The sequence below is a fragment of the Trachinotus anak genome, unplaced genomic scaffold (assembly GCF_046630095.1).
Source record: "Trachinotus anak isolate AG129_WGS33_773 ecotype Australia unplaced genomic scaffold, CSIRO_AGI_Tana_v1 ptg000034l, whole genome shotgun sequence".
Classification (NCBI taxonomy): domain Eukaryota; kingdom Metazoa; phylum Chordata; class Actinopteri; order Carangiformes; family Carangidae; genus Trachinotus; species Trachinotus anak.
The window spans coordinates 3,273,531-3,298,917 of NW_027273885.1; the positions used below are offsets into that span (position 1 = coordinate 3,273,531).

The 25,387-nt window shown below is 40.4% G+C and overlaps 2 protein-coding genes across 9 annotated transcripts in view; both read left to right on the forward strand.

The window, feature by feature from the left end:
* The first annotated feature begins 1,361 nt into the window (after positions 1 to 1,361).
* Positions 1,362 to 17,286, forward strand: tbcela (tubulin folding cofactor E-like a). Of its 4 annotated transcripts, none has more exons than XM_071471722.1 (12): positions 1,362 to 1,467; positions 2,885 to 3,010; positions 3,155 to 3,228; positions 3,536 to 4,125; positions 5,568 to 5,747; positions 6,566 to 6,705; positions 7,694 to 7,875; positions 8,761 to 9,017; positions 10,226 to 10,352; positions 10,543 to 10,659; positions 10,755 to 10,866; positions 11,359 to 17,286. In XM_071471722.1, the coding sequence occupies exons 4-12, from the start codon at positions 4,092 to 4,094 to the stop codon at positions 11,563 to 11,565; spliced, it is 1,356 nt and encodes a 451-aa protein (XP_071327823.1). In that variant the 5' UTR covers positions 1,362 to 1,467; positions 2,885 to 3,010; positions 3,155 to 3,228; positions 3,536 to 4,091; the 3' UTR covers positions 11,566 to 17,286. The 4 variants fall into 4 exon arrangements, with proteins under 4 accessions (XP_071327823.1, XP_071327825.1, XP_071327824.1 ...); XM_071471723.1 differs by lacking the exon at positions 1,362 to 1,467 and adding an exon at positions 1,872 to 2,022; XM_071471724.1 differs by lacking the exon at positions 3,536 to 4,125.
* Positions 17,287 to 18,058: 772 nt separating this feature from the next.
* The window catches only part of usp2a (ubiquitin specific peptidase 2a), a 43,193-nt gene continuing 35,864 nt past the window's right edge, over positions 18,059 to 25,387 (forward strand). Inside the window, exons 1-3 of one of the 5 annotated variants that reach the window (XM_071471714.1) lie at positions 18,059 to 18,296; positions 20,027 to 20,183; positions 20,517 to 20,636. The gene's annotated coding sequence lies outside the window, so the exon portion shown is untranslated. Of the gene's footprint in view, positions 18,297 to 19,864; positions 19,971 to 20,026; positions 20,184 to 20,411; positions 20,433 to 20,516; positions 20,637 to 25,387 lie in introns of those variants that run through there. The other 4 variants (XM_071471713.1, XM_071471717.1, XM_071471716.1 and 1 more) reach the window with 4 other exon arrangements.

A 25,387-nucleotide genomic window follows, 5' to 3' on the forward strand; every position in this document is an offset into this window, starting at 1 on the left:
TTTCATAAACGTGACAAAATGTGATTGTGGGTTTTGTGTGGCTCTGCACTCTCTCCACATTTGGCTCTTTTGCTGAATTTTGCTCTCTCACTTTTTCCTTCCTCAAAACACAAAGTCAGATTAGTCTATTTTTACTTCATAATTATTATTTTTTTTCCACTGGATTTACTGTTGACAAAGCTTCAGTTTGTGTAATTGATGCTGTCCTTTAATAATGCATTTACCCACCTGTGAGGAGTTTCTTTCTAAATACTGCAGTGTCAGTAACAAACACAAATACAAGTTTGAGTGTCAAAATCATTGATCACAGGTTGTTATTGGTTTAGGACCACAGTAGGAAATTCACATTAGGCCTTTTTTTCACAAACATTTGACTTGACGTAGTAATGTCTAACTGTAACACATAAAGGTCCCATATTTCACACTTTTCTTGTGTTTTTAATTTGACGTGTTGATCTCCATAAGAAGATATATTTGTAGTGTTAAGAACCAAAAACCATCTCAGTGTAGTTTTACATCTCCTCTCTCAGGCTTCTCTCTGGAGCTCTAGTAACAACAGGTCAGTCAGCCAATCAGAAGAGAAATATCTATTAACTCCTCTCAGGATGACATCCAGGCTCTGAGTCTCTCTTCTGATTGGCTGACTGTTTTCTGAGTGATCTAATAAAATAGAGCAGATTTCAGGTAAACACTCAGAGAAACCAAATCCTGCAGGGTTGGAGGGTGGGTCCAGCTGACCGGGGCTTGGGGCGTGGCTGAGGGTGGTGACTGCTTTCGTGTGACATCACAAAGTTACAGAAGTCCTGACGGCTGGTTTTAAGGCTCAGTTTCTGAATACAGGCTGTGTGCATTTCTCTGTGGACTGAGGCTTTGATACTTTCACAGTATTAATATAGAACCTAGACCTGCTTTATAATCACAAACACATGGACATCTACCTTTATACAATGTTGGACCTTCAATGATACTGTGAAGCGTTAAAGTTAGACATTAGTATGTGTATATACAATAGTGGGGATCTGAACCTTATCATGGAACAACATCACTCGTGTTATTAGTTACACCTGCTCTTTCCTATAAGGTCTATCAACATACTAATGAGGGCATAAGACATCTGCAGTGTCTGACAAACCACATGAACCAACACAAGACAAATCATCTTCATCATCAGCAACACAGTGACATCATGGGCTTTCTTCTTCAGGGGCACCTCAAGTGTTTTTTGTTTTGTTTTAGTTTTTTTAACCTTTTGTACAGTTTGATTGAAAAGCAGAAAACAGGCTCAGAAAAAAAAAACTGCAAATGCTGTAACTTAAAATGTTTGATACTTAAAAGGAAGTAATTAAATTGAAAAAGGGGGAAACTCGTTTTCTGCTATCGAGCGACGTCACTTCCGGGATGTAGGGGTGAGCAAAATGACAGCTGGTTGTTTTCATCAACAAGGGAGATTCAAAGTAGACATTGAAGGTATGTAGAAAGATAACATGCTATTTCATGAGTTGTTGACACGGTCTCTAAGCGTGTTGTCATTGGCTTGTGATAACTGAGTATATTTATATCGTTGCCATCCGTATCCACCGCCGGCTGCATCAAGCTGCTGCCGGGGTCAGTCTCACTGATGCTGGGTCTAGTCTGGACACTGCTCGGCTGTCAACAACAGGCAGTCTGCACCTATTATTTCCACATTATAAACTTCTCTCTGTAGCTGCAGGTTTAATTGACAAAGTGTTGTTATTGTGAGTACGGTTTAGCTCCGTGCGTTCAAATAAAAAATAACCAAACTCCCTTCACAAATCTGTAAAGTCTATGATTTCTGTGCCTTATCGGCCTATGTATGTCGTAACAGTGCCATAATAAAACGTTTTATTGGTCACTAAGAGTTACACATTAACTCGGCATAAATCTTGTAGAAAAAGCAGAGGATATAGCAGTAAAAAAATCAACTTTTCGCATGGGTCTGTCTGTTGTTGCCAGGGTCGTTTTTCCACTAAATCGATGTTACTTGGTGAGGGGCAGGACCTGGTAAGGCACGTATAAAAGTTGAAATTTTGTCAAAATAGTTTTTGCTATGTCAAAAAGACACACGCCGAATTTCTAAGAACTTGATGCAAAATTGCATGTTGGCCTATTTTATAAAAACACAGTTGTGTACCTTTACTGATGAGCAAGGAAGTATAAAATAATGAGGTTTTACCAAGGGCGTTTGGCATTTCGTGCCCCCCGTAAAACAGCCTAACTTCATTCCAAAATATGTCATTTTATAGATGCCTGTGCCGTATCGGTCGATGTGTAAAGTAACAGCACCACTTAATATCCTGTTGGAATCACCAAGAGTTACACATTAAATCGGGTTGAATCTAGTAGAAAAAGTAGAACTTATTGCAGTAAAATACCAACTTTTAAAATCGGTTCGTCTGTTGTTGCCACGATCATTATTCACACAGATGATTGAGGGTCCCCCGAGAGACTGCGGGTAAATCACAGTTGAAATCGAGATTATATAAGTACTGCCTTGTCAAAAAGATTATGCCGAATTTACGAGAACATCGTATTTAATCGCTTCCATTATATTTACGGACTGTGAAATGTGAACTTTTACCCTCAGGTGAAGAAATACTAAATTGTCAAAGTTGTTAACGGCGTTCGGCGCAGCGTAGTTCATCCTCAAAAACATCAACCATTGATCATATTTATATTGTCAGTGACAGATAATTGTTGAATTAACGTAACTGTTGTGGGGAAACTCCTCTGTCTGGTTTGTGTCTGTGTGGTGAAGGCAGTCTGGCTGCCACAGTTGACACTGCTCCATGTTCTCTTGATTCTGTTGATATTGGCAGTTCAATAACTGTGCAGAAACCGATCTTTGACCTTGTTTGTTCTCCAGGATCATGTGGTGAGCGCCTCCCAAGTCCTCCCTTTCCTGGCCTGCACAGACCAAATCCTGACAACTGACCAAAGAGGCACCAGCATTTCTTCTGGGGACGTCTGTGAGCTGAGCAGCCACTCTGGAGTAAGACAACACTCTCAGTGCCGTAGATGGGTTATCTTCCATCTCCCAGACAGACGGCTTTCAGAAAAAGTTATGACATCATTTGCACTTAAAATGAATGAACAAATACAAACTGAATCAGGCCTCCCCTGATTTCTCTGACAGGCCATCATCAGTACAGAAAGAGAAGAAGACAGTGAGCAGTGATCGTGGTCAAATCAAAGGAGACGTCTCTTCAGGTAAGACGCTTTCTGTCTTATCTTTGAACTACAGCCATGTACAGTTGGAGATCACAGAGACAGTATTAAAAAAGCCGATATGTCTTCTCTCAAACAGGATACCGGGTCAGACACCTAATATATGTGTTGTATTTGTATTTTATTTGTCTAATGTCTGTAAAGGAAAAAAAAACTGCAGCATCAAAGCAAATAACCAGATTTTTTAGATGAACGTGACAAATTGCTTTCATGTGTTACCACAATTTACTGCAGCCCATTTTTGTCAAATAAGATATTGTAACAAGATCCTCTTATTTTTTTATTTCAGCAAAACCACTACATAATTTATGCTTCCCTGCAGCAGATTCCACAGCGAGGCTCTGCCATCCGAGCGTTTTAAAACTCATGCAGACACTCGTCATTTTAATTATAGAAACTTAAGCGATCAGTCGGGTCAAAAGGAACCTCTTCACTTTATTTTTCTCTCAAGTTCAGCATAAAGATCAGCTTTCACGTTTCTCTGCTTTAGGCTAATTCAGGAATATTTAAATGGGACGGTGTCTCTGTTGTCTGCTGATAAAGAGCTGAGGACACCTCCTCGTGTCCCTCCCTGCTTTCATTATCATTTTGTGAGTCTCTTAAAAAGACGTGCAGACATTTATCAGGCCAGACAGCTTTGGGCCATCAGCTGTTCCTGTATGTTCCTCTGAAGTGGACGTGAGAGTGTTTTGTTCTTCTTGGATCATATGTTTTTGTTTGGACGGCTAATTTGTCCTGACCGGACGTGAGAAAATGAAATTATTTAGTAATGAAATATGGTCTGAAAATTAATTTACAACAGTTTCAACAGTCGATTAGTTGGTGAATTCAGTTGTGAAGCAGAAATGCCGGGTACACTCTGGTTCCAGCCTCTTTGTTGTGAGTATTTGCTGCTTGTTTACTTTTTTCCTCGACATCACATCCGGCTTTTTATTATTTTACTTTACTATTCTCTGACATTTTAACTAAACAATCAAAAAAACTAGTAGATTAATGGATCAGTAATGAAAATAATCATCACCTGAAGCTGTAAACTTAAAAAGAGATTCGGTTTAAACACAGATTTTGCACTGTGCTCCTTGTAAGCAAAAAAAAAGAAGAAATATCATCTTTATTATTTCACATTTTCTTCTTCTTTGTCAAAACCTGGCACCTACATTACCCACAATTCCATTCCACCACTGACAGTTGTCAGAGATTCTGGTGTGTTATGCTAGTAGCTGCTAACGTAGCCTCATTTTGCTGGCCTCAGACAGAGATGAGAAGCGGGAAACAGAGGTCTGGTAAGCTCACATCTGTCCCACCTCACACCTCCAGATGTTTTTAATCTTCAGACCCAAATAACCCCGACTCAAGTGACATCACTGGAGGACATTTATCAGACTTCACACAGCTCCCTCTGAGGACACAAGTTTCACCAGCTAATGTCAAACTGATCAGTTATAGCTTGATACTCAAGTTCTTGCAGTTCAGATGAAATGAGACTTTCCACATTTAGATTTCAAATCTTTAGACAAACTGTCTAATTTCTCACTGTGACTTAATTCCTTGTATATTTTTTTTCAAAAAAATGGTAAAACTGTGAAACTCTTTAACTTTAAAAAGTCTTTTTTAAATGTAGAGTTGAGATAAAGCTGTGGCAGCAGTGACCCTCATTACATTATATGATGAAAAAGCAAATGTTTTGGTTCCTGTTAGATGTGGTAGTTTTTGTGTGGATCTCTCTCTTTTGAAAGAAAACAGTGGTATACATGGAAACTATGAGAAATGTGCCTTTAGTCTGGCTTTCAACCAACAACGTAGGCCAGTCTGGCCTTTTTGTTTTGTTTTGTTTTGTAAACCATGAATCTTTTATTGATGTAATTAGTTTGTTGGTGTAAAAACAGTCAAAATGAAGTATATTATTTAAAATGTGATGCAGTGCCCCTAAAGTTTTAACTCCAAAGACAAAGTTCCAGAAAAATGCATTAATTGATTTGTTGATCGGCAGAAGAAAAGTCTGCAACTGTTTTCCGAATCGATTAATTATTAAAGTCATTTGTGATGGGCATTTTTCACTATTACTGATGTTTTAAAGCCAAAATAAGTCGTTGGTTATTTGAGAAAATAATTGGTAGATTGATTGATAAAGAAAATGATCATTAGCTGCAGCTCTAGTCTGGACTCTTCTGTCCTTTCCATATAAAATGTTGAGGTAACAAACGTGCTTGGATGCACTAACGTGCTGCAGTGCTTTGGTCTCTGTGGTGCGTGGTGCAAACCTGTGCGAGCTCACAGCCAATCACTGTGGACGTCTGTCTCTTTCCCACGCTGCTGACCAGCTGAGGTGGAGGCTGTTCAGCGGGACGGAGCCATGGAGCCACCGGAGGATAAAGATGGTCGCACCTTTGTGGAGGTGATCAGTGAAAAGTACAGCCCGGAGAACTTCCCGTACCGCAGAGGAACTGGTATGGGGATGGTGGTCGTGCCCACCGTGTGCCCTCAAGGTTCCCCTATGAAAGGTGAGCTGTGAAAACTCCAGGCTTCGTCACACTAACAGATGGATATGGACATGTCACTTCCAAATGACCTCACTGCAGCCGCCACAGGATCGGCCAGGGCTCGCTCCATCTGCAGTGGCTTCAGGAAGTTTTCAGACCTCACATTTTATCATGTTGCATATTTAATTTTAAGGTAAAAACTGACATTTTTTTCCACCAGTGTCAATAATTCAAAGTGAAAATATGATTTTTTAATATTTTTGCAAATTTATTAAATTAAATCTCTCATTTCCAAAAGTATTCAGACCCTTCATTCAGTACTTTGAAGAAGCCTCTGTTACAGCTTTGAGCCTTCTTGAGTCTCAAGCTTTGTATTGTTACATCCACATCGATATTACTATAAACTAAGGTCAATCTTCCAAGCAGAGTCTGCACTTCAAGCTGACTCTGTGGTCCACAGGAAGTCTGGTTGAGGCCCCTTGTAGACTTGAGGAGATGTGGATTTGCCCTCAGTACTTGCAGACTTCCTGGGAACAGGCTCAGTCAGTCTGGACATTTTGACTCAGCCCATGTCTTTTGACTGCAATGCATTATGGTCTTTTTATGGTGAAAAAAATTGGACCCATAAGTACAAGACTGCATCCTGTCTTCTCTTACCAGACTTCCTGGAACTTCAATCATGCCCTGGAGGAATTTTTGACTCCTATCTCCTCCTTGTCTGTTGCATATTAATTTACATTTGTGAATTTTCTGTTTTAATAAATCACAGCTTTATTTGACTCATTACATTTAATCATAAGGCCACTTTACCCAACTTTCTCCTCCAACTTCACCTCCAGACCGTCTGAACCTGCCCAGTATACTGGTGTTGAACAGCTGTGGGATCAGCAGGGCAGGAGACCAGGCTGAGATCGCTGCTTTCTGTGCCCACGTCATGGAGCTGGACCTGTCCCATAACAAGCTGCAGGACTGGCATGAGGTGCAGTTTCTGAGATTATTACAATACTTCATTCTGAAATTATTCCACTTCATTGAAGTATATAGAGCTCCATTGTTGCCAATGGCTATTAAAAACCAAGAGGCAAAATGAAGCCAACACTGCAGTTCCTCTAATGACCACTAGAGTCAGGTTCCAACAGTGAGTCAGTCCCCATAGACTCCAATAAACATGAAATAATCATGTTTACAGCCTGGTACAAAACACAGTTTTGATCTCTAAAGCTAATTTCCTCCTTCATGACAACTGTACGTGTAGTTTTTATCTCACCTGTTAAATTTTATTAAGGCTTAAAGTTCTGCATAATTTAGAGCGTGACCGCTTTTTGGATTAGCCAGGAGTTAGACAGAGTCAGACACTAGATGATGACGGCGGAGCAGCTCGCTCTGAGCTTCAAAACAGCTCTTCAGGAAGTGACGTCACTGAGGCTACGTCCATCTTTAATTACAGTCTATGTGAAAAACACATCAAGAGTCACACTCTTGCGCTGGTTGACATGTTCCTTCATGATTTGGGCTCACACACACTATCCTGCTGCCAGAGATACTCACTCGCACATGAAATGTGTATTAATCTGCATCTTAAAATAGTCCCCCCCCCCCCGTAAAAAAAACACCATTTCCTCCTGTTTGAGTGACGGTTGTTAAAAACGAAGGTGCCCATCTACTGCTCAGCTGTTTTTAAAGATTTATGTCTTCAGTTGGAACCAGTGTGCCTTGATCAGAGTGGCACAGACAGGGTATGGCTGTCAGAAAGCTGAGGGACAGACGGTGCACTGTCTGTTTGTGGAGCTTGTTGACAAAAAGTAAAACACAGAATACACAGAGTCTAGAATACCAGACTCGTCCTGTAAGTGCTGTTGTCCACCAGTCAAGTCCATCTTCTGGTTCTGTGTGAATAAATGTTTTTTAAATGTTGTGACCTTATGAAGGACAAAATGTAAAAACTTACATTATTATCTTGTTTTCAGATCAGTAAAATTGTGTCCAACATCCCAAACCTGGAGTTCCTGAACCTGAGCTCCAACCCCCTGGCAGGAATGACCCTGGAGCCACAGTGTGCCGAAGCCTTTTCCCGGGTCCGACGCCTCGTCCTCAATAACACTCAGGTGTCCTGGGACACTGTGCTGCTGCTCACTCGGGAGACATCTGAGTAAGAAGAAGAGTCACGTTACATCGGAGCTGCTGAGGCTCAAGAATAAGTTTGATTTAATTCCAAGCAGGCATATATATATATATATATATATATATATATTATTTATTTATTTATTTTTTAAAATTATTTTCTCAGTAGTCCAGAAATATTGTCCCTGAATAATCCGCAGACCATGGTGTGAACAAATCCAATTCATGTTTTTTTTGTTTATTTGTTTTTTTTAGCATAGACAGAACATAGAGAACTAATATGTATTTAAGATCAAATAAAATAAGCCTTTATGGATTTCTAAGAAAACTAAAAATAATAGAAAATATGTACAATGTTAGTTTACAAGATGAAATACAAGAATATAAGAATATATATGATAAATAATTTTAAAAATAGATAAATAAAAAATAATAGAACAAAAAATAGACAGTGTTGTAGAACATTAAATATAACCTTTTATATATAAAGTATAATATGAGTATTACATGAGTATACATTTGTTTAAGTATAAAGTATTTATTATAAAATATTCATTAATCTGTCCAGACAGTTGAGAGGCAGAGAAGAGAGTTTTTATATCAAACTCACTCTTTTAAAATCTCCGTCCATATCTAAACAACATCAGCACCCTGAGACTAAAGGAGGAAACCATAACCAGCAGCAGACCTGCTGCCTAAAACCATGTAAGCTTGTTTTATACTGTAAGAATTATGTGTATTTGGAGGGTTATTTAGTTGTTTACTAAAGAATATATATTGTATGTACATTATAAGTGGAGGAATAGAGGGCTAAAAGGTTGTTAAGGAGCTACTTCCTGTTAAAAAATAGTCCTCAGAAGGTCCAAACTGGTCCCCTCCTCTTCACCCTGTGTCCTCCTTTCTCCTCCTGCAGGCTGGAGGAGTTGTTCCTGTGCCTTAATGAGTACAGTAGTGTGAGTGCCTCTAGCGTGGCCTGCCCCTCCCTGCGCCTGCTTCACATCACCGACAACAGCCTCCAGGACTGGGCCGAGGTCCGCAAGTTTGGCTCCATGTTCCCCAGCCTGGACACTCTGGTCATGGCCAACAACAACTTGGCTTCCATTCAGGACAACAAAGACATCCTGCAACGGCTCTTCCCCCACCTCCGCAGCATTAACCTGCACAACTCAGGTCAGGAGGCCCGGCTGTTTGCTCGGTGGTTTAGTCTCCAATGACGGTTTAAATTCATTCATTCAAACACTGACTTGCTCCTGATTTTTCAGCACACAGGAAACCAAGTTATAGTATCAGCATTAGTATGTGATAACTTGACAGCTGATTAAATTAGCACAAGCAACATGTCACTGTATCCTAAACGCTTTATGTTATTTGTAGAGTGTTACAACAGATTCCTCTCCTGCTCTGCTTTTATCTGAGGAATTGTTTCTATTTTGGACCGTATCAGTGGCAAATCTATTTTTAAGTTCTGTGGAGAGTAGAGGGAACAGAAACGATATCAGAAGACCTGTTCAAAATTACTTCAATGCGTCTGCGTCTGAGGCAGAAAAAAACATCCTTCTTTTGTCTCAGATTATCTTTATTAAAACAAAAACATATTCTGCCTGCAGACTGAGACAATGTCAAGTGCCCTGATAAGGATCCAAAGGTTACAACGTAGGACACACTGAAAGGATTACTGTATATTTTCAACAGTTACAATGGAAGGAACAAAACCAGAAATTCATTTGTCTGTATCGTGTCTGTGGGTCAAGAAAGAAACTGTAATTTCCAAATTACTCCATAGTTTTTAACGAATGATATTCAAACCGAAGTAAACGCCACATGATCGGGCACTATTTTCAGCAGTGGATTGATACACATTTGGTGCTCTGTAGAGTATTTACAGCAGCAGGACAGTGTGTGTGCGACTGAGTCAAAATATATATGGGTGTGGCTCACTGGTGTGTTTTTACTGGAGCTCAGGTGCGAGCTGTTGAAACTAAACAAGACTGTCATCACAAACAAAGCATTATTTACTGACATAAACAGCTGTTTATGGTTTCAGCTCTCTCTCTCTCTCTCTCTCTCTCTCTCTCTCTCTCTCTCTCTCTGTATTTGCTAAATGGGGGAAGATGGAATTAGGGCAGAAAGTTCTTTTTACAACCATAAAAAGCAAGAAGGCTAAGGAAGTGAACTAAGTGGCGTGGGCTGTCTGGCTGTTTATTGATCGCCACCACTCAGTTGAAGTAGGATACTATCACAGCATGACACCTACACAAACAGGTTCCAACCGCTTCAGGCAACACTGTCAAATACATGCAAAATAGTACATATATATGTATATGTGTGTGTGTGTGTGTTTATATATACATATGCATGACTTGTCAATGTGCACTCAGGTCTAAATCGATGGGAAGACATTGAGAAGCTGAACTTCTTTCCCAAGTTGGAGGAAGTGCGGCTGCAGGGCATTCCCTTACTGCAGACCTACACCAATGCAGAGCGACGCAGCCTCATGATAGCACAGTGAGTCCCGTCAGTGACACACGACCTCCTCCGCAGCAGAGTGGAGTTTTTGTTTTGTTTTTCCCAATGACATTTGAGTGACGTGCATCTCAGTTTGGGCGTCTGAATTGTTGAAGTCGATAATCTGGTGCGTTGAAGATTCATACAGTGTCGCAGATATCTGTCAGTTACTGTAACTGCTTCTCCTCAGGCTTCCTGCAATATCACTGCTGAACGGCAGCGTTGTGAGTGATAGTGAGAGAGAAGACGCAGAGCGGTTCTTCATCCGTTACCACTTAGACTACCCTGAGGAGGAGCTGCCTTACAGGTGCACTGTCCCCACTGTCTGCTCTCGACCTGCACTGGTTGTGTTTGTATGTGTGTGTGTGCTGCTGAGACTGAACCTGCTCTTTACCTCCTCAGATATCACTCCCTGGTAACCAAGTATGGGAAGCTGGAACCGCTTGCCGAGATTGACCTCCGACCCCGCTGCCGTGCCCAGGTGGAGGTTCACTGTGAAGAGAAAGTGGAACAGGTGTGTTAAGCATTTAATGAGTTCTGCAGAATAACTTCAGGGGCAAAACCAAAGGTGATAACATGTTGGCTGTCCTGGAAACCATTTTGGGACTTTGAAACTTAAGACAATTATCTTTAGTATTGGTGTCAGCACCACTCCAGATAAAAGTGTCCAGTTCTTCTTTCATCATATGAACTTTTAGCCAGCAGCAGTGGAGATAAACCTTCCACGCTGAGAGGTTTGTGTGACACTGTGTTCCCTGTTGTTAACTATGACATATTTAGATGAACGCTACGAAGACTGGAAAGAGATTTTCAATTAAAAGGTGTGTAAGTGCAGTTTAATTCATGGCAGGGGAAATGTTTGCATTTTACCATCAGTGTAAGCGTACCTGTCTTCTAACAGCCACCATGTGCAGAATTTGAAAATACCTGACTGTGACGCTTGGTCTGAGTGAAGTGAGAGTCCATTTAATGCCTAAAATGTAGAAACTGTTTCTCCTTGTGTCAGCTGAACATCCGTTTGGACCAGACAGTAGCCGAGCTGAAGAAGCAGCTGACGACAGTGGTGCAGCTGTCCACCAACAGCATGAGGCTCTACTACATCGACAAGTGTAGCGCCTTCGGTCCAGAGGAAATGAAGTACAACACCCGGGCTCTCCACTCCTACAGCATCCAAGACGGTGATGAAATACTGGTGGTACCCAAGACCAAATGAAGAGCGGGTATCAAACTGGCTGATTAGAGTGACTCCCTGATTGATTGATTCATTGGATTATTTATTTATTGGTTAACTGACATTGCAAAATTATTGGAAAACGCATATGGAACAGCATCAGCGGCCCAGTTGTTGGAATGGTGAGAAAGTAAAACAAGAAAAGTTAAAAGTGATGTGAACCAGTCCAGTGGACTGCAGTGGGCTGCTGGGAGGCTCTGGCTGGAGAAGCAGTCAGTCTGGAGAGTGTTGTGTGTTTATTTATTTCAGCTTTATGTGAGGGGATCCACTGGAGTTAATGCACAAATCTGTCACAGTGGAGAACAGGCTGAGAGGGCAACTCGCAGTCAGCTTGCAGCTTAAGTGGAGGGGAGGGCGCTGCTATACCAGCAAAGCTTTGCTGCAGATCTCTTAGTACACAGCATGTACCATTGCACCTGCATAGGCAAGTATCCAACACCACTGGCTTGCCAACTTGTTGCAAAAGCTACCTTGATTATTGGTGAAGCTGCTGAACGGAGAGGGGCTGCTGTTCTCATCGGCACTTTCACTGCAGGCAGAATATCAGGAAGAGCAGTGTCTGTGAAAGGAGACGTCCTGCCTAGAATCCATTTTGGCGTGAGTTGGTGTTTTCCTTTGTATTTCTGTGGATAATTGGCAACTTTAGACGATGATACATCACATTTAAAGTGTTTGGCACAATACACAGAGTCAAAGAGCAAAGGGATTCTTTCTGTACATGACCACAGTCAGTGTTTTAAATCATTATAGCAGTGGTTCTCAACCTTTTTCTGACATGTCCCCCTACAACAGTTCACACTCATCCACCCCACAGTTTTTATCAGTTATTGAAACACAGATCCTGGTATGTTGTCATTAAGGAGGCCCCTCATTATGCCACCTTTGCTTGTTTACACTGAACCAAACGAACCTGACTTAGGGCTGCTCCAGTGTGTGATTTAACATAGCACGCCGGCATTCAGGAATCAGAGGCGTGACATGTAATACAACAGCGTCGGCATCTGCTTAAAGGTGGAACAACAGTGACCCCCAACATTCATACCTTTTATACAGAAGCAAATAAAGGCCTGCATAAAAGGGGCTAATGACTGGGGAAGCAACTTATAAAAAAGGATCCATGTTAAATTTTAGTGACATAAATGTCAGCAAACTCTTGCTCGTTTATTTTCCCAGCATAAATCATATTCATTCAACCTAGTTTCCCTCTATAATTTCCCCTGGTCATCGAAGCCCCGCCTCCCCTGTGGCAGATCTATACCCCTCAGGCAGCCCCTCCCCCACAGTTTAAGAACCACTGCCTTATAGGTCCCCTCCAGACATGTTTTAGACATATATAAACACTTTGCTCTTAATAACATATTATTATTAATTGTCTTAAAAATAGCAAAAATCCAGAATTTATGAATATGCAAATATTGTTCATTCTAAACTGGATACAAAACATCTCCTGTGTATGTGCTTGTGCACTGGAGGCTTCAGGTTTCCACTTCACACTCGTGTAAGTTGCGTACTGGACCATGATTGCCTTCCACGCTAGTTGTGATGTCACAAAACCATCTCGTACGTACACGTGTTAAACTGAGATTTAAAGTGAGAACAGAGCGATTGTGCCCCTTCAGCGGATGAAAATGAAAACAGTTTTCTAGTGTCAAACTCTGCACAGTGAAGGTCAAACATGTAAGTGAAGTAAGTGAGTGAAGGGAGACTGTAAACAAGAAGGTTGTATAAAAAAGGAAAATTATACCAGTTTATGACAAATAGCTCAGTATAAAGTTTATCTAAAGGTTCATGTCTAATGTTACTGGGTTTCTTGTCACAACACACATACAGCGTGCACACATGTAAACACACACGTCCCCACACAGGTTACCACAAAGCAGCTGTTGTGTGCTGCCCCCTACAGGCTTCATCTGTGTCTTAGCTAAACATGAACCTCACTACATGAGGTGACACACACACACATGCACACACATGCACACACACACACACACGCACACACACCAGGTTACCTAAAAGACAATCTCTTGGTACACGTTTTGCGTAGGAGCAGTATAAAAACATAATATCTACAATTGAAATATCATTGTTTGTATTTCAACCATCTTCAGTTGAACACATTCTGGGCAGAGTGTGTGAGTTTTTCATTAACTCCTGTGTGTTTAAGGCCATTTTAATGAAATACAGTAGCAACATGGTTTCAGTAGTTCTCCTGATTTTGTGCACACGGTGATGTAACTTTACATCTTTTGTTGCAGATTATTATAATTGTGCATTTAAGAGAATAGCCATCAGTTATCAGTGGATAATTTCTTTCATTACTTGCATATGATCTTGTTTTATGGACATTTAAATGCTTATTTATAATTTTCTAAGTGTATAATCCGTAATGATACTTGAACAGACCCAGATCTCAGTATAATGTATTCATGGGCATCTTTAAAGGGGTTTGAGACTCAAAACTATGACCAGACAGCCTGTGTTACAGGTAGTGGAGTACTTTGTAAAAGATCCAGATATTTATGCGATCCAGCTGCATTATGGGAATGTGGGAATCAGTGTTTCCCTTTTTCTGCTTTTTGACCCATACAGAATATCTTGGCAAAAAGAAAACTATCTCCTGTGAGTCCCCCAACACTATAGAAGTACAATACTAAATTGCATTTAAACAGCACATTATTCTTCTATTAATCCTCTACATTAGTGTTTCATCTCCTACACATTAGTGTATTTTACATTTCAGACCATTCTGCACAGAAGTACTCCCACCAAAGATAGCTCAAGAGGATATTATTGTTGTAATGTGGAACACATACAGTATGTATTGATTTGAATATGCAGCCTCCACCTTGTATAAGAGGAGCATTGATGTTAGATGTTTGGTGCTATTGTATTTTTTCCTATAGCAAGCTTAGAAGAGTAGTGGATTCCTGACACAGTGTTACAGCTAAAGAAACAGCTGACATGCCGAGCCACAAAATTAACTGTTCACCTTCAGTAGCTGATTGAAACAAATATGTGTTGGGCTATAGCTTCAGTTCATTCACTGTTGATAGAAAGTTGAGCTCAGTGTGCTTTGGCCTCTTTTTAACACTGTTGTTACCCTTCAAAAGTATCAACATTTCAAGTATATACATTTCCAACACTATTATTATTTACTATTACTAGTGTTACACCACTGCTCTACTTGAACATTAGGGGGTGTGATATAATTTGCCTAGTGAGGAGCTGATATGAAGGTGTAGCAATGAGCAGGTCAGATGAGGAGTTAGAAAACTGAAACCAGTTTCCCCAGTTGATCCCAGTAGTGCTGAGTAAATGTTAGTGTAGCATGAACCACAGCCATAGACACCAGCACAGAGGCAGCAGTGCAGTGCTGGGCACCAACATCTGAGTCTGGACTGAAGTGTGGAGTTATTGTGTCTGTGCTAATCGGTGTGAGAACATGCAGTATGCAACTGTTTGCAGGGTGTGTGATTATAATGGTATGCATGTTATTTATTGATTTTATGTGTTTGCGAGGAGTAATGCACTTGATGGAGCTTTGTTTTACATTAAGACAGAGGAAAATATTTTAAGTCTTGATGTAAATTTATTGTTCACGTGTTGAATTCACCCAGTTTTGTTTTTTTTTTTTTTTTTTATGAGGATTTTGTCATGATGTTATTATTATTATTGTGTCTGTTGCTTACTGCTACAAGCCAAAAATATTGGCTAAGCCATTTTAAAGCCCTTAAAGCCCCTGAAAATTGAATTTCAGATTTTAAGTATTTCTCTGTAATATTAAAGAATCACAACTAATAAAGCAACAAAGTTGAAGTTAGGATTAAAAACATCTGTAGTTACTATTTATTCTGAGTTTAACAGGGAAAAACTCAGCTGATCTGCTTCATCTGGACTGTGTGAGTGTGGGTTGATCAGAGCTGATTGAAAGTGGCCTGGCTACATAAACAAACAACCCCAAATGTCATCACATCAAATCTTATTTGGTCCAAATATGTGACATCACTTTTTCCACCACTGAGACTCACCCAGTCAAACCAGTGAGAAGAACTCAGAACAAGGACCTCATCACTCTGCAGTAAGAGGCTGATTAAGAAAATAGGTTTTCAGGGCCTTTAAAGGAAAATTCCACCCAACTTCATCAACTATTGCCTATGTACTTTTTGTTTGTTCATTCTGTTGTGTTTGTGGTGGTTTCGTTACAGGTCAGATAGACAACATGAGATATTATTCAGCTAAACCATCAGCAGTGAGCATCAGGTTGTGGTATCAAAGAATCAAACTGTGAGGCCTTGTAGAGCTGCCTTTTATCTACCAGTCAACAATCCTTCAGGGAGACTCCCATATCGGAGGCAGAGGTACAGTAATAATTCCACCAGCAGTAGCTTCAATAGACAGCAGCACAGATAGTCGGAGGTCACTGTCCCTTGTGAAGATTCTGGATTTACTGTCATCATCGCTATCACTCTCATCGTTTTCTTCCAGTTTATTTATGATAAAGAGATAAATTTAAAGACATTTAAAAATACTTTGACATTTTGGGGAATAGGCTTTTTTTTCGCTGAGAGTTGGACGAGAAGATCAATACCACTCACACGTTTGTGCGCCAAAATTTGAAGCTACAGCCAGGAGACAGTTAGCTTAGCTTACCTTAGCATAAAGACTGATAACAACTTGTATTGCTCTGTCCCAAGGTAACAAAATACGCTAATTAACATGTTATATCTCATTTATTTAATCTGCACAAATGTGAGATCATGGACTGATGTTTTCGCACAGAGCCAAGCTAACTGTTATTTTACCTGTTTAAAGCTAAACTAAGCTAACCAGCTGCTGGTGTAGCTTCATATGTAGTGAATATGCATATTTCCAAAAATACCAAACTATTGCTTTAAGTTCAAAGAAGTCTTTGGGGGTTTCAAAAGTCATTTAACAAAAGAAATAATTAATTAAGCAGCCTTGACAAAATACAAGATTAACTGAGGGTGGATTTTTCCTTTAAATTCAGTCAGGTATAACCAATACGTCCCTCTCTAAACCAGTGTGGTCTGTTCATATTATAGGAAGCAACTGAACAAATGAGAAGCAGAAAATTTAGTTGAAATTCTGAGCAACCTTTCTAATGGTGATGAACTGATACCATACCTTTAATGTCAGATTTGGGGCTTACCTACTGAAATGCAGAATATTCATACATTGAAAAAATCAAAAGATCCATATTTCCTTTTTTTTAATTTAAATACTCAACACATAATGCCAGACATCTGGCAGCTTTGGTACTTCACATCCTGTTTGAATGGAAACCTGCAAATTTAAATGGACACTGCTACTCTGGATTTATCCCTAAATACACTGCTGGAGTCATCATCTGCCTCTAAAGTAGTGCATCAAGAGCTCAGGTGGATCTTAGAAGGTTATATTTGTCTTTGATTATAGTGTTATAGATTTTGGTTGGACTGAATGTGCAGGATGCCCTAGGATTCATCCTCGCTCAGATTTGTACACCAGTATTTAAGCTAATCAGTTCACTCAACTATATGTAACATTGGACTGTTCATAATCTTTGGCATTTAGGCATAATCATTTTTTTGTAGGAACCTATATGAAGTATTAAATGGAACAGAATGAGTAATCTTTCTTGTGTTAATATATGTAGAGAAAGATTAATCACTGAATGGTAATAAATGGCGGTCTCCCTCCTCAGTGTGTGACACTTTGTTTCATTCAACAGCAGCTTTGCATCAGGGGTCTGGATGTGGTTCATGGTAGAGACGGTTGTACTGCAGTATTATTCTATGACTCATTCACCTTGATGCAGTTGCTCACACACTCCAGCATGAATGACTACTTGATCGCTGGAACTCGGACCACATAAAAGAATTAGTCTTAGACATAACTTATTAAGATAAGATAAGTTAAGAAATACTTCATTTATCCCTATAGGTAAATTCACTAATAATAATAATAATAATAATTTGATCCAACTAACCATTAATACAGGAAAATATGTTCATATAATGAACTTGGGTAGTGTAAGAGATTCATGTTGAATACACTAATGACTGCACATAAACATATCAAATAGTGTCAAATTGACAAAATAATGTCATTCTCATTATTTCTATAACAGTATTTTTAAAAGGTCAAATTCCTCATTAGTAACCATTTTTCTTGTTTTACTGTGTTGGACGTTCAAAACATTACAAACGTGTTAAAGAAAAGTGATAATAAATCAATCCCATCTGTATTTTCACACATCAGTACCACAAAGCCCACAACCACAAAGCTGGGGTGAGAAACCGGTTTCACTCTTTCCCACAGGCGTGAACGTAGCATTTTTTCAATGAAAGACATCGCTGATGTTTACGTTCATCGCCATGACGACGGTGTAGGAGGCGGGACGGTGACGCTCACGGAGAGGCATGAACCAATCAGAAATGAGCTCTGTTACCGGACTGACGTCAGCGTTAAAGCGAAAAGAACCGTTACTCGGTCGCTGAAACTCTACAACTGCGAGAGGACAGAAAATATGGCTGAATACCAGCGGAGCCTTGATTAAAGCCCGCGGCGCTGTGAGTCTTTGGTCCAGTAATATCCGCTATCCTTCACAGCGACTTCAGTGATGGTTTAAAAAGCGGCGCAAACCCGCTCGAAAGACACTTTTTGGGGGCGTTTCTCCGTCCGTGTGGATCGGGGCGATCTCCAACTGTGGGGTGAGTGAATCCAGTCACTGTGCACCAGCACCGCACTGATGTGTGCTGTTCTCCCCTGTGGATACAAGCACAAGCCAAACCCCTGCTAAACTCTGCCAATATTGCGTTGCCTTTGCTTGTCGGGAACAAATATATATCTTACTGAACACTATTTAACACATTTTATAAGTCATAATGAGCCAACTAAATATTCGGCAAAAGTGTAATTGCGAAGCAGCTCTTTAATTCAGTATAATTTCAAATTTTAAGACCGTTAAGCTACACAAACTGTCCTGTGTGCTCTGGGGGAAGAATAACGGCTGAACCAACCGTAAAAGTTTAGATTTTGTCGAATTAATTCTTGCATATTCTATCGGCTATAGCTATGTCTAAGGGAGAAATGGTGTGTTAGCAAGTGTGAAGGTCCTAGCTGTGCTGTTTCCCGTGAAATGTGTGGTGAGCCGTTAAACGGTGCCTCGGTCTGCTCACACTCCAGCTCGGCGGGGCGGGCTGTGAACGCGCTGCTGCTGCTGCCTTGGCTACACGGATACAGTTGAATTAGCTAGCTAGATAGCAAGTTCACTAGTAATCGATGCGGGACGTTCACTGAGTTTACACGGACGACACAACCGTGCGGGTTTGTTAATAAACGATGTATTATTAACTTTGCAATTCGCCATCTCGCAGTTCAGAGGGACTTGAGGGACGGTAAGTTTGCGCTGCCTGAATCCCCTCTCCGCCCCCTTCACGGACAGTCCACTGTCAAACCTGCTCCGCTTCCATTACGCTCCTGGGGTCTGAGTGGTTATCTAATCACATGTGATTTAACGTTATGAAAATAAAAATGCACTGATATTTGCCTAAAAAAAAAAAAAAAGAATATGAAGGAGCATATAGAAACGGCCACACTGCAGTGCATCAACTATGGCTTCTGTGCTAGTGTCGTCCCATCTCCTCTCAGAGTCATGTAACGCTATCCCCCTCACAGAGACCGTCCACCACAGTACTACGTCTGTCTTTTTCCATTGTCTTGCACATATACCTCAACCATTTTACTGTGCTAGGAAGCACTCGATTTTACTTGGTAGTTTACTGTTATGTTTCTCTTACACCAGTATTGCAACTATATGATATACATGTGTATAAACCACAGATTGACTGTATAAAATACAGTCAGAATACGGAATAGAATAAGACTTTGATTTTGAAGAAATTAAAACTACATGTAGAGGGCAATAAGCAAGAAAGAGCTGAAGTAGTTCACTTTGAGATGTAAAATTTCAGAGCAGCTGAAGCCAACAGTATAACAGCAGATGCAGCATCTATGCCATGATACAGTGGCACTGTTAATGGGTGAAGTCAGAGATGCCTGCGGATGAATCATGATTTCAGACTTTAATTTCTGTGAAGGCAGCCGATCTGCTCTCTACAGCAGTGTGGTGGACTAGACGCTTACCAAGCTTGGCTTATAAAAAGCCTTAATGCTAGTCCTTTAAGAGCACATTGGAACGCCACTAAGTGTTGAGTGACCTGTAGAGGTCATAGGCGTCTGCTATATTTACCGGCTGTGTAACTTGAGCTGTGGCATTCTGGTTCGCTGTGCTCATACTATCCTCTCACACTCTGGGGCCACAGCCTCCCAAGTAGCACCCCATTGCTTTCTGTCTATTGGCCTGGTCGCTCAGAACAACAAGGGTGAGCCTCTTACAAACCAACTTAACTGCCACTCTTCCTCCCCTTTCTTCTCTTAGGTACCTGCTTGTCAGATGAGTGTGTATGGTGAGGGCTGTTTCCTCAGCTGTAGGGTTCGTCTTCACGAGGAGACGATGATAGAGAGTAGGGGATAACGTTTCAGAAAGCTCTGGATTTTTGTAGCTTGAGTGGAAGGACTGAGAACAGCTTTGCAGGGTAGGGTATAACACCAGTTGATATGCATGGATTCGGTGTTTGTAGTGAAAATATATAGAGAGTGATTGCTGGTTGTGATTGTAAGACATGAGTATTGAAACAAGTTCTGGGAGAGACACATAACATAGCTTTTAAAGATGGAGTTTACACTGTATAGACAACATGATAATTCTCTTGTGCTGCATTTGCTATCCCCAGGCAGGGATTTTCTGACCAAATAGATTGTTTTAAAGCTGCAACCTGTAAGCTGTAAGTTTTTTCATGTTGCTTTTTCATTGTGTCATCCTTTGTGTTGAATGTTATGATGTGTAACGTGTCTGTGTGTTTCTGCAGGAGTATTCGGTGCCAGGAAGCCTGTATCTGTGTGTGCACTGTGGGGTAGCAACAGTACGATGAGCTGCCACAGACCTATCACAGTCTGCAGGGACTGACACACAGCTACAACTACGGCAGGTAACTACACACATGCCATGACACACACACACTGTCCCAGCTGACAGTCTGCGGTATCCCAGAGTAGATGTACTTCATACTGCATTCCTGTTGAGTTTTACATCACTGTGCATGGTTCAGATGTATCATAAAAGAGTTTACCAGCCCCTTTAACAAAGAGAGTCAGAAAAAGTTATAAAAATAAGTTATGTATTATATCAGTTTAACAATGACTCACAGAAATGACTAAATTCGGAAGGTGATTCTGGAAGCAGGACTAAGCAGATGATTTCATATGAAGCTCAAAATGTAGTTTGGCATGCATAATGAGAAGAGAGAGTTTAACATTTTGAGCAATTAAATCTGAGTCACTGTGTGTGACAATACAGTTAAAACTACCACCTGCCAATATATTGTGATATTGTTCTGATGGTTTTCAATTGAATCTACTTTATAGAGTTATTGCTATAAAAGAGAGACAGTAATAACAATGATGAGAGCTATCAAAGTAACACTTTGTTGCCAAGAAACATCCTGTGCACAAAGAAAAAAAGGAGATGATAATAAAACATTATCATTTGTGGAGACAGAAAACATTTGGTGGGACAGCACCTGACACATTGTCTAAGGTCTTTAGAGGCATCCTGAAAGCCTGTTTTCTTGTGACTGGCCTAATTAACATAATTATTTGGAAATGGCAGCTTATCAAATCCATCCGTACATGTTTGAACCTGAATCTGACTCAGAAAATGAGAGTGAACAGCACGAACATCCACAGCAGCAAAGATTACAGCAGGACATCTCTGGTGTGTAAATATTACGCCCATTACCTGCTCATTATGTGACATAACAGTGGATTTAATCCTTCAATCACAATATGTATATACAAAATTCATATTGCTTGTGGGAAATGCACTAAAATCCCAGCTGAAATGAAAAAACCTCTGCTGACAGAAAATGCGAAAGCTAACTTTGCTAGTAAAAAGTTATTCTGCTGTTGGAAAACAACTGCATACTAAACCTGCACAGTTTGGTTATTTGTTTGCTGCGGTACATTAAATGCCTCTAATACTATTGAAGTAGACTGTTTTGGTTGAACGAACTGTGGTCAGAACAGATGACCGTACACAGAAATCTGTGATGAGCTGGCAGAAGATATGAAAAATGTTGGAAAGCTAGCATCATAGCAGACTGACACCTGAGCTTTTGTCTCACAGGGACTTTTACTTCTATGTTTAAGTCATCATATAAAACTTTACGTTTCAAATGGAGATCCAACACTGTAACACTGACAGAAAATAAAGAAAAGCGTAAAAATGAGTGACATCATCAGTGATGCTATAGCAGCACTGGTGCTGATTGACTTTGTGAATGGATGAACATAGAGTGTGGTGAAAAGTTAAACTATTCCACAAGTGTGAGGTAACGTTTTAAGCCACTTCTGTGCAACTAATGCATCTCACAGCATCACTCTGTGGACTGGCAGAGACTGATAGGTGTTTCACATGATAATGTGTCTAATTGACCAAATGATTACCTCAGTGAATAAAGAATTACACCGGCCAGCTGCATAGACTGGAGCATCAATCACTGTAGCCTGAAGATTCATTCCTCTCTGAGGTTACTGCTGCTATTATGGCCTCCTGTGTGACTCACCAACAGATGGTGGTAATAATAAATGCTAATTGGTTGCTTCTCACCAGGTTTTCACATTATAGAAACTTGGTTTTTGAAGTGAAGAATTGTAATGGTAAGTGCTGAAGGGAATTTCCTCATAACAGAAAATGCATTTGAGTATGAAATATGAAATATAATCAGTATTCTCCTCAGTTTCTACCTTTGAATGCAGCGTTTGGGGATGTGACCTATTTCAGGGAGTTTAATAAAGTATGTTCAAGGATGGAAAATGAAAGGTGACTGAGCTGTTTCAGTCAGAGCCCTAGAGATTTGGGAGGCACTGCCTGAGGCACGAGGACAAGCAAAATCATTGATATTAAATCGCTTCTTTCATTGCATTTTTATGAACCAGATGTTTTTTAGTTGCTACTTTTAATTTTGTGGTTTTCTTTTGCACTCTGAGTATTCTTGTGCCAGCACTGTGGATTCCTTTACTTCAGTCCCTCCTTTTCTTTTGTCTATCTGTAACTATATACAGGATTGTACTGTAACATACTAGAGTGGGCTGAGGGCAGAACAAAAGTGCTGAATGGAATTTAACCTGCTAGCCTGGGAAGACTGGGGTAGGTCCAACAACAGCTTGTCAGAATAAACAAGTAGTCAAGACTAATTTTAATATGCTTGGCAACAGGCAAAGAGAGAAGGGGTCAGAGGCGTCAGGGTGGCTCTCATGGACATTGGCCGTCTCTTATCTGCTCACATTTCAGAGTATATATAGCCACCTGTAAGGCTAAGCCAAACCAAGCACAGCCCAGAGACCTCCTTAAAGCCCCCATGTTAGTTCCCCCCACTGTGTCTGCGTTATGGTAGAGTTTTTTCCTGGCGGAAAGAGTTCATATCTGCCTCTACAGCTGTTTTGATTTATATCCAGGTGACTTTGTGTTGGTATAGAGAAGCAAAAAAGCCACAAATCAAAGTGATTACTACCTTCCTCTATTACAAATGTTCAAATACTTTTTTCTATATTTTAGCAAAAGTCACTGAATGGTATTTTAAAATCTTCATTTAAGAATTTCAGTTGTAATGCTCATAAAAGTAATTCACTAATGGTAATTTGACTGAAAGTTGAACTAATCAGTATTATTGTGTTAATGAATGAAATAAATATGTGTAAAGTAGAAGGGGTTGCTTGTAGTGATGAACCCCTGGAGAATTATCACCAAATTCAGCTCTCAACATTACTGTTTTGGTTCAGTCTCACGCGCACATTGTTTCCAGCAGCAGCCGGTAGCTGCTTTGTTCGTGCTACAGTAACTGCCCAACACCAAACAACAGAAAAGGTTGGTGACTAGCTGGTGTCACAAAAGAGCCAGATATTCTCCAGATGTTATTAAACCCCCTCAGGCCTTTTCTCATATATTGTGTTCAGAAGAATGGGACAGACATGAAGTCATGGTGACCTTGGCCTTTGACCTTTGACCACTAAAATCTAATCAGTTCATCCTTGAGTCCAAGTGGATGTTTGTGACGAATTTGAAGAAGTTCCCTCAATGCGTTACTGAGACATGGTGTTTATGAGAATGCGACAGAAGGACGTGCGTATGGACAACCCACAAACATAACACCTCAAGTCACAGCTGTCGCCAACGCGGAGGCATTAAAACACGGTCTCAAAAATGGCGAGAAGCATGGATGAAATCAAGATAGGTATTTTTATAGGTTGACTCTTGAATCAACTTTTTTCCCTGATCAATAGGAAAAATGTTAAGAGCTCCTAACGGCCACCGCAGATTCTGTGGGATCTGAAAATAATCCGTCTGTAGGCTAGATATATGACTTACTCCTGATTGGTCAGGGCGACACAAACCTGCGCTCCAAATGGTGAGGTCAGGATGTGCAGGTTGTCGGGCTGAATGAATGTAGTGAAATGAAATAGCAGCTTAATGTGATTTTCACGCTTTGTCAATGTTATTGGCTTGAGATTAAATGTGCTACATGGACTTTGGTTGCTGGTAGAAGAATTGTCCACTTTCAGAAAAGTAATCAGTTCAATATTTGTGATCAACAGTCCTTACTGACTCGCCACAGATATACTGTAATGTGGTCAACCTGGGGTGAAATATTAAGCCACTTGTTGCACATGTATTTGATGACATGTGTCCTGTTTCTGTCTCTGTGGTAACAGCTGAATCTGAACTTTTTTTTACATAGATTCACAGCACTCACGTCAAAACTGCACTGACTCAGCTGAGACTGAGCTAACCAGTTACTATAGCACAGCACACCCACACACCCACACACAGACACAAACTCTCACTCCAGGTTACAAGAGAGCGTTGATGCTGATGTCACATTAATGCAATGTCACCCCGGAGTATGGCGGCCGTGGCATCCTGCGTCATCACACATACTCTCTTAACGCACTTCAGATCGGCTCTGCTCTCTATTAAGCCATAAGAGACCTGGGAGAACAATATGAGCTGTAAGAGATCTGACTCACTGTCTGATTATAATAATGGATTATCAACAGAGGCATATTTCAGTGAGATGATAGACCCAATACAAATCAAAAGTATACACCCAAAGAAAACATACATTTATATATAAACATTTATATATAAAAGATACATAAATTAAAGGGTTTCTTATAAATGTTTTCTCAATATTAGTATTTTTAATGTTTTTTTCCATTATACCTGCCACCTTTAAGTCTTAAAACTACATTCTCCTCATTTCTCTCTCTCTTTTTTAGTTTCTAGTTTCAGCCCCTTCAAATTAAAGGTAATTTGTTTTTGCCACATGCCTGATGAGTCCAGTATTCAGCAGGGTGGAGAGAGTGGTAAAAGAGAACCAAAACAATAAAGTTATGAGCCGTAAAACCAAAACGATGAGCATAAGATAGCTACCTAATAGAAGGTAACTGCAGAGTCAGGTGATATTTATCTGTGGGTTTCAGGATTTCAGCCAGAAAAGTTGTAAAGTTGGTTGGGGAAGGGTTGGTGAAGTGAGCCTGAACACACATATGCAGCACGCTCTCATGTGTTCTGAAGTGCACCCTGAATGACAGGCACACAGAGAGGGCTGCTGAGTGAAAACTATGGAATTCGATGCAGTGAGATTTCTTATTCTAACAGCATTAACCTGACAGGTGCTAA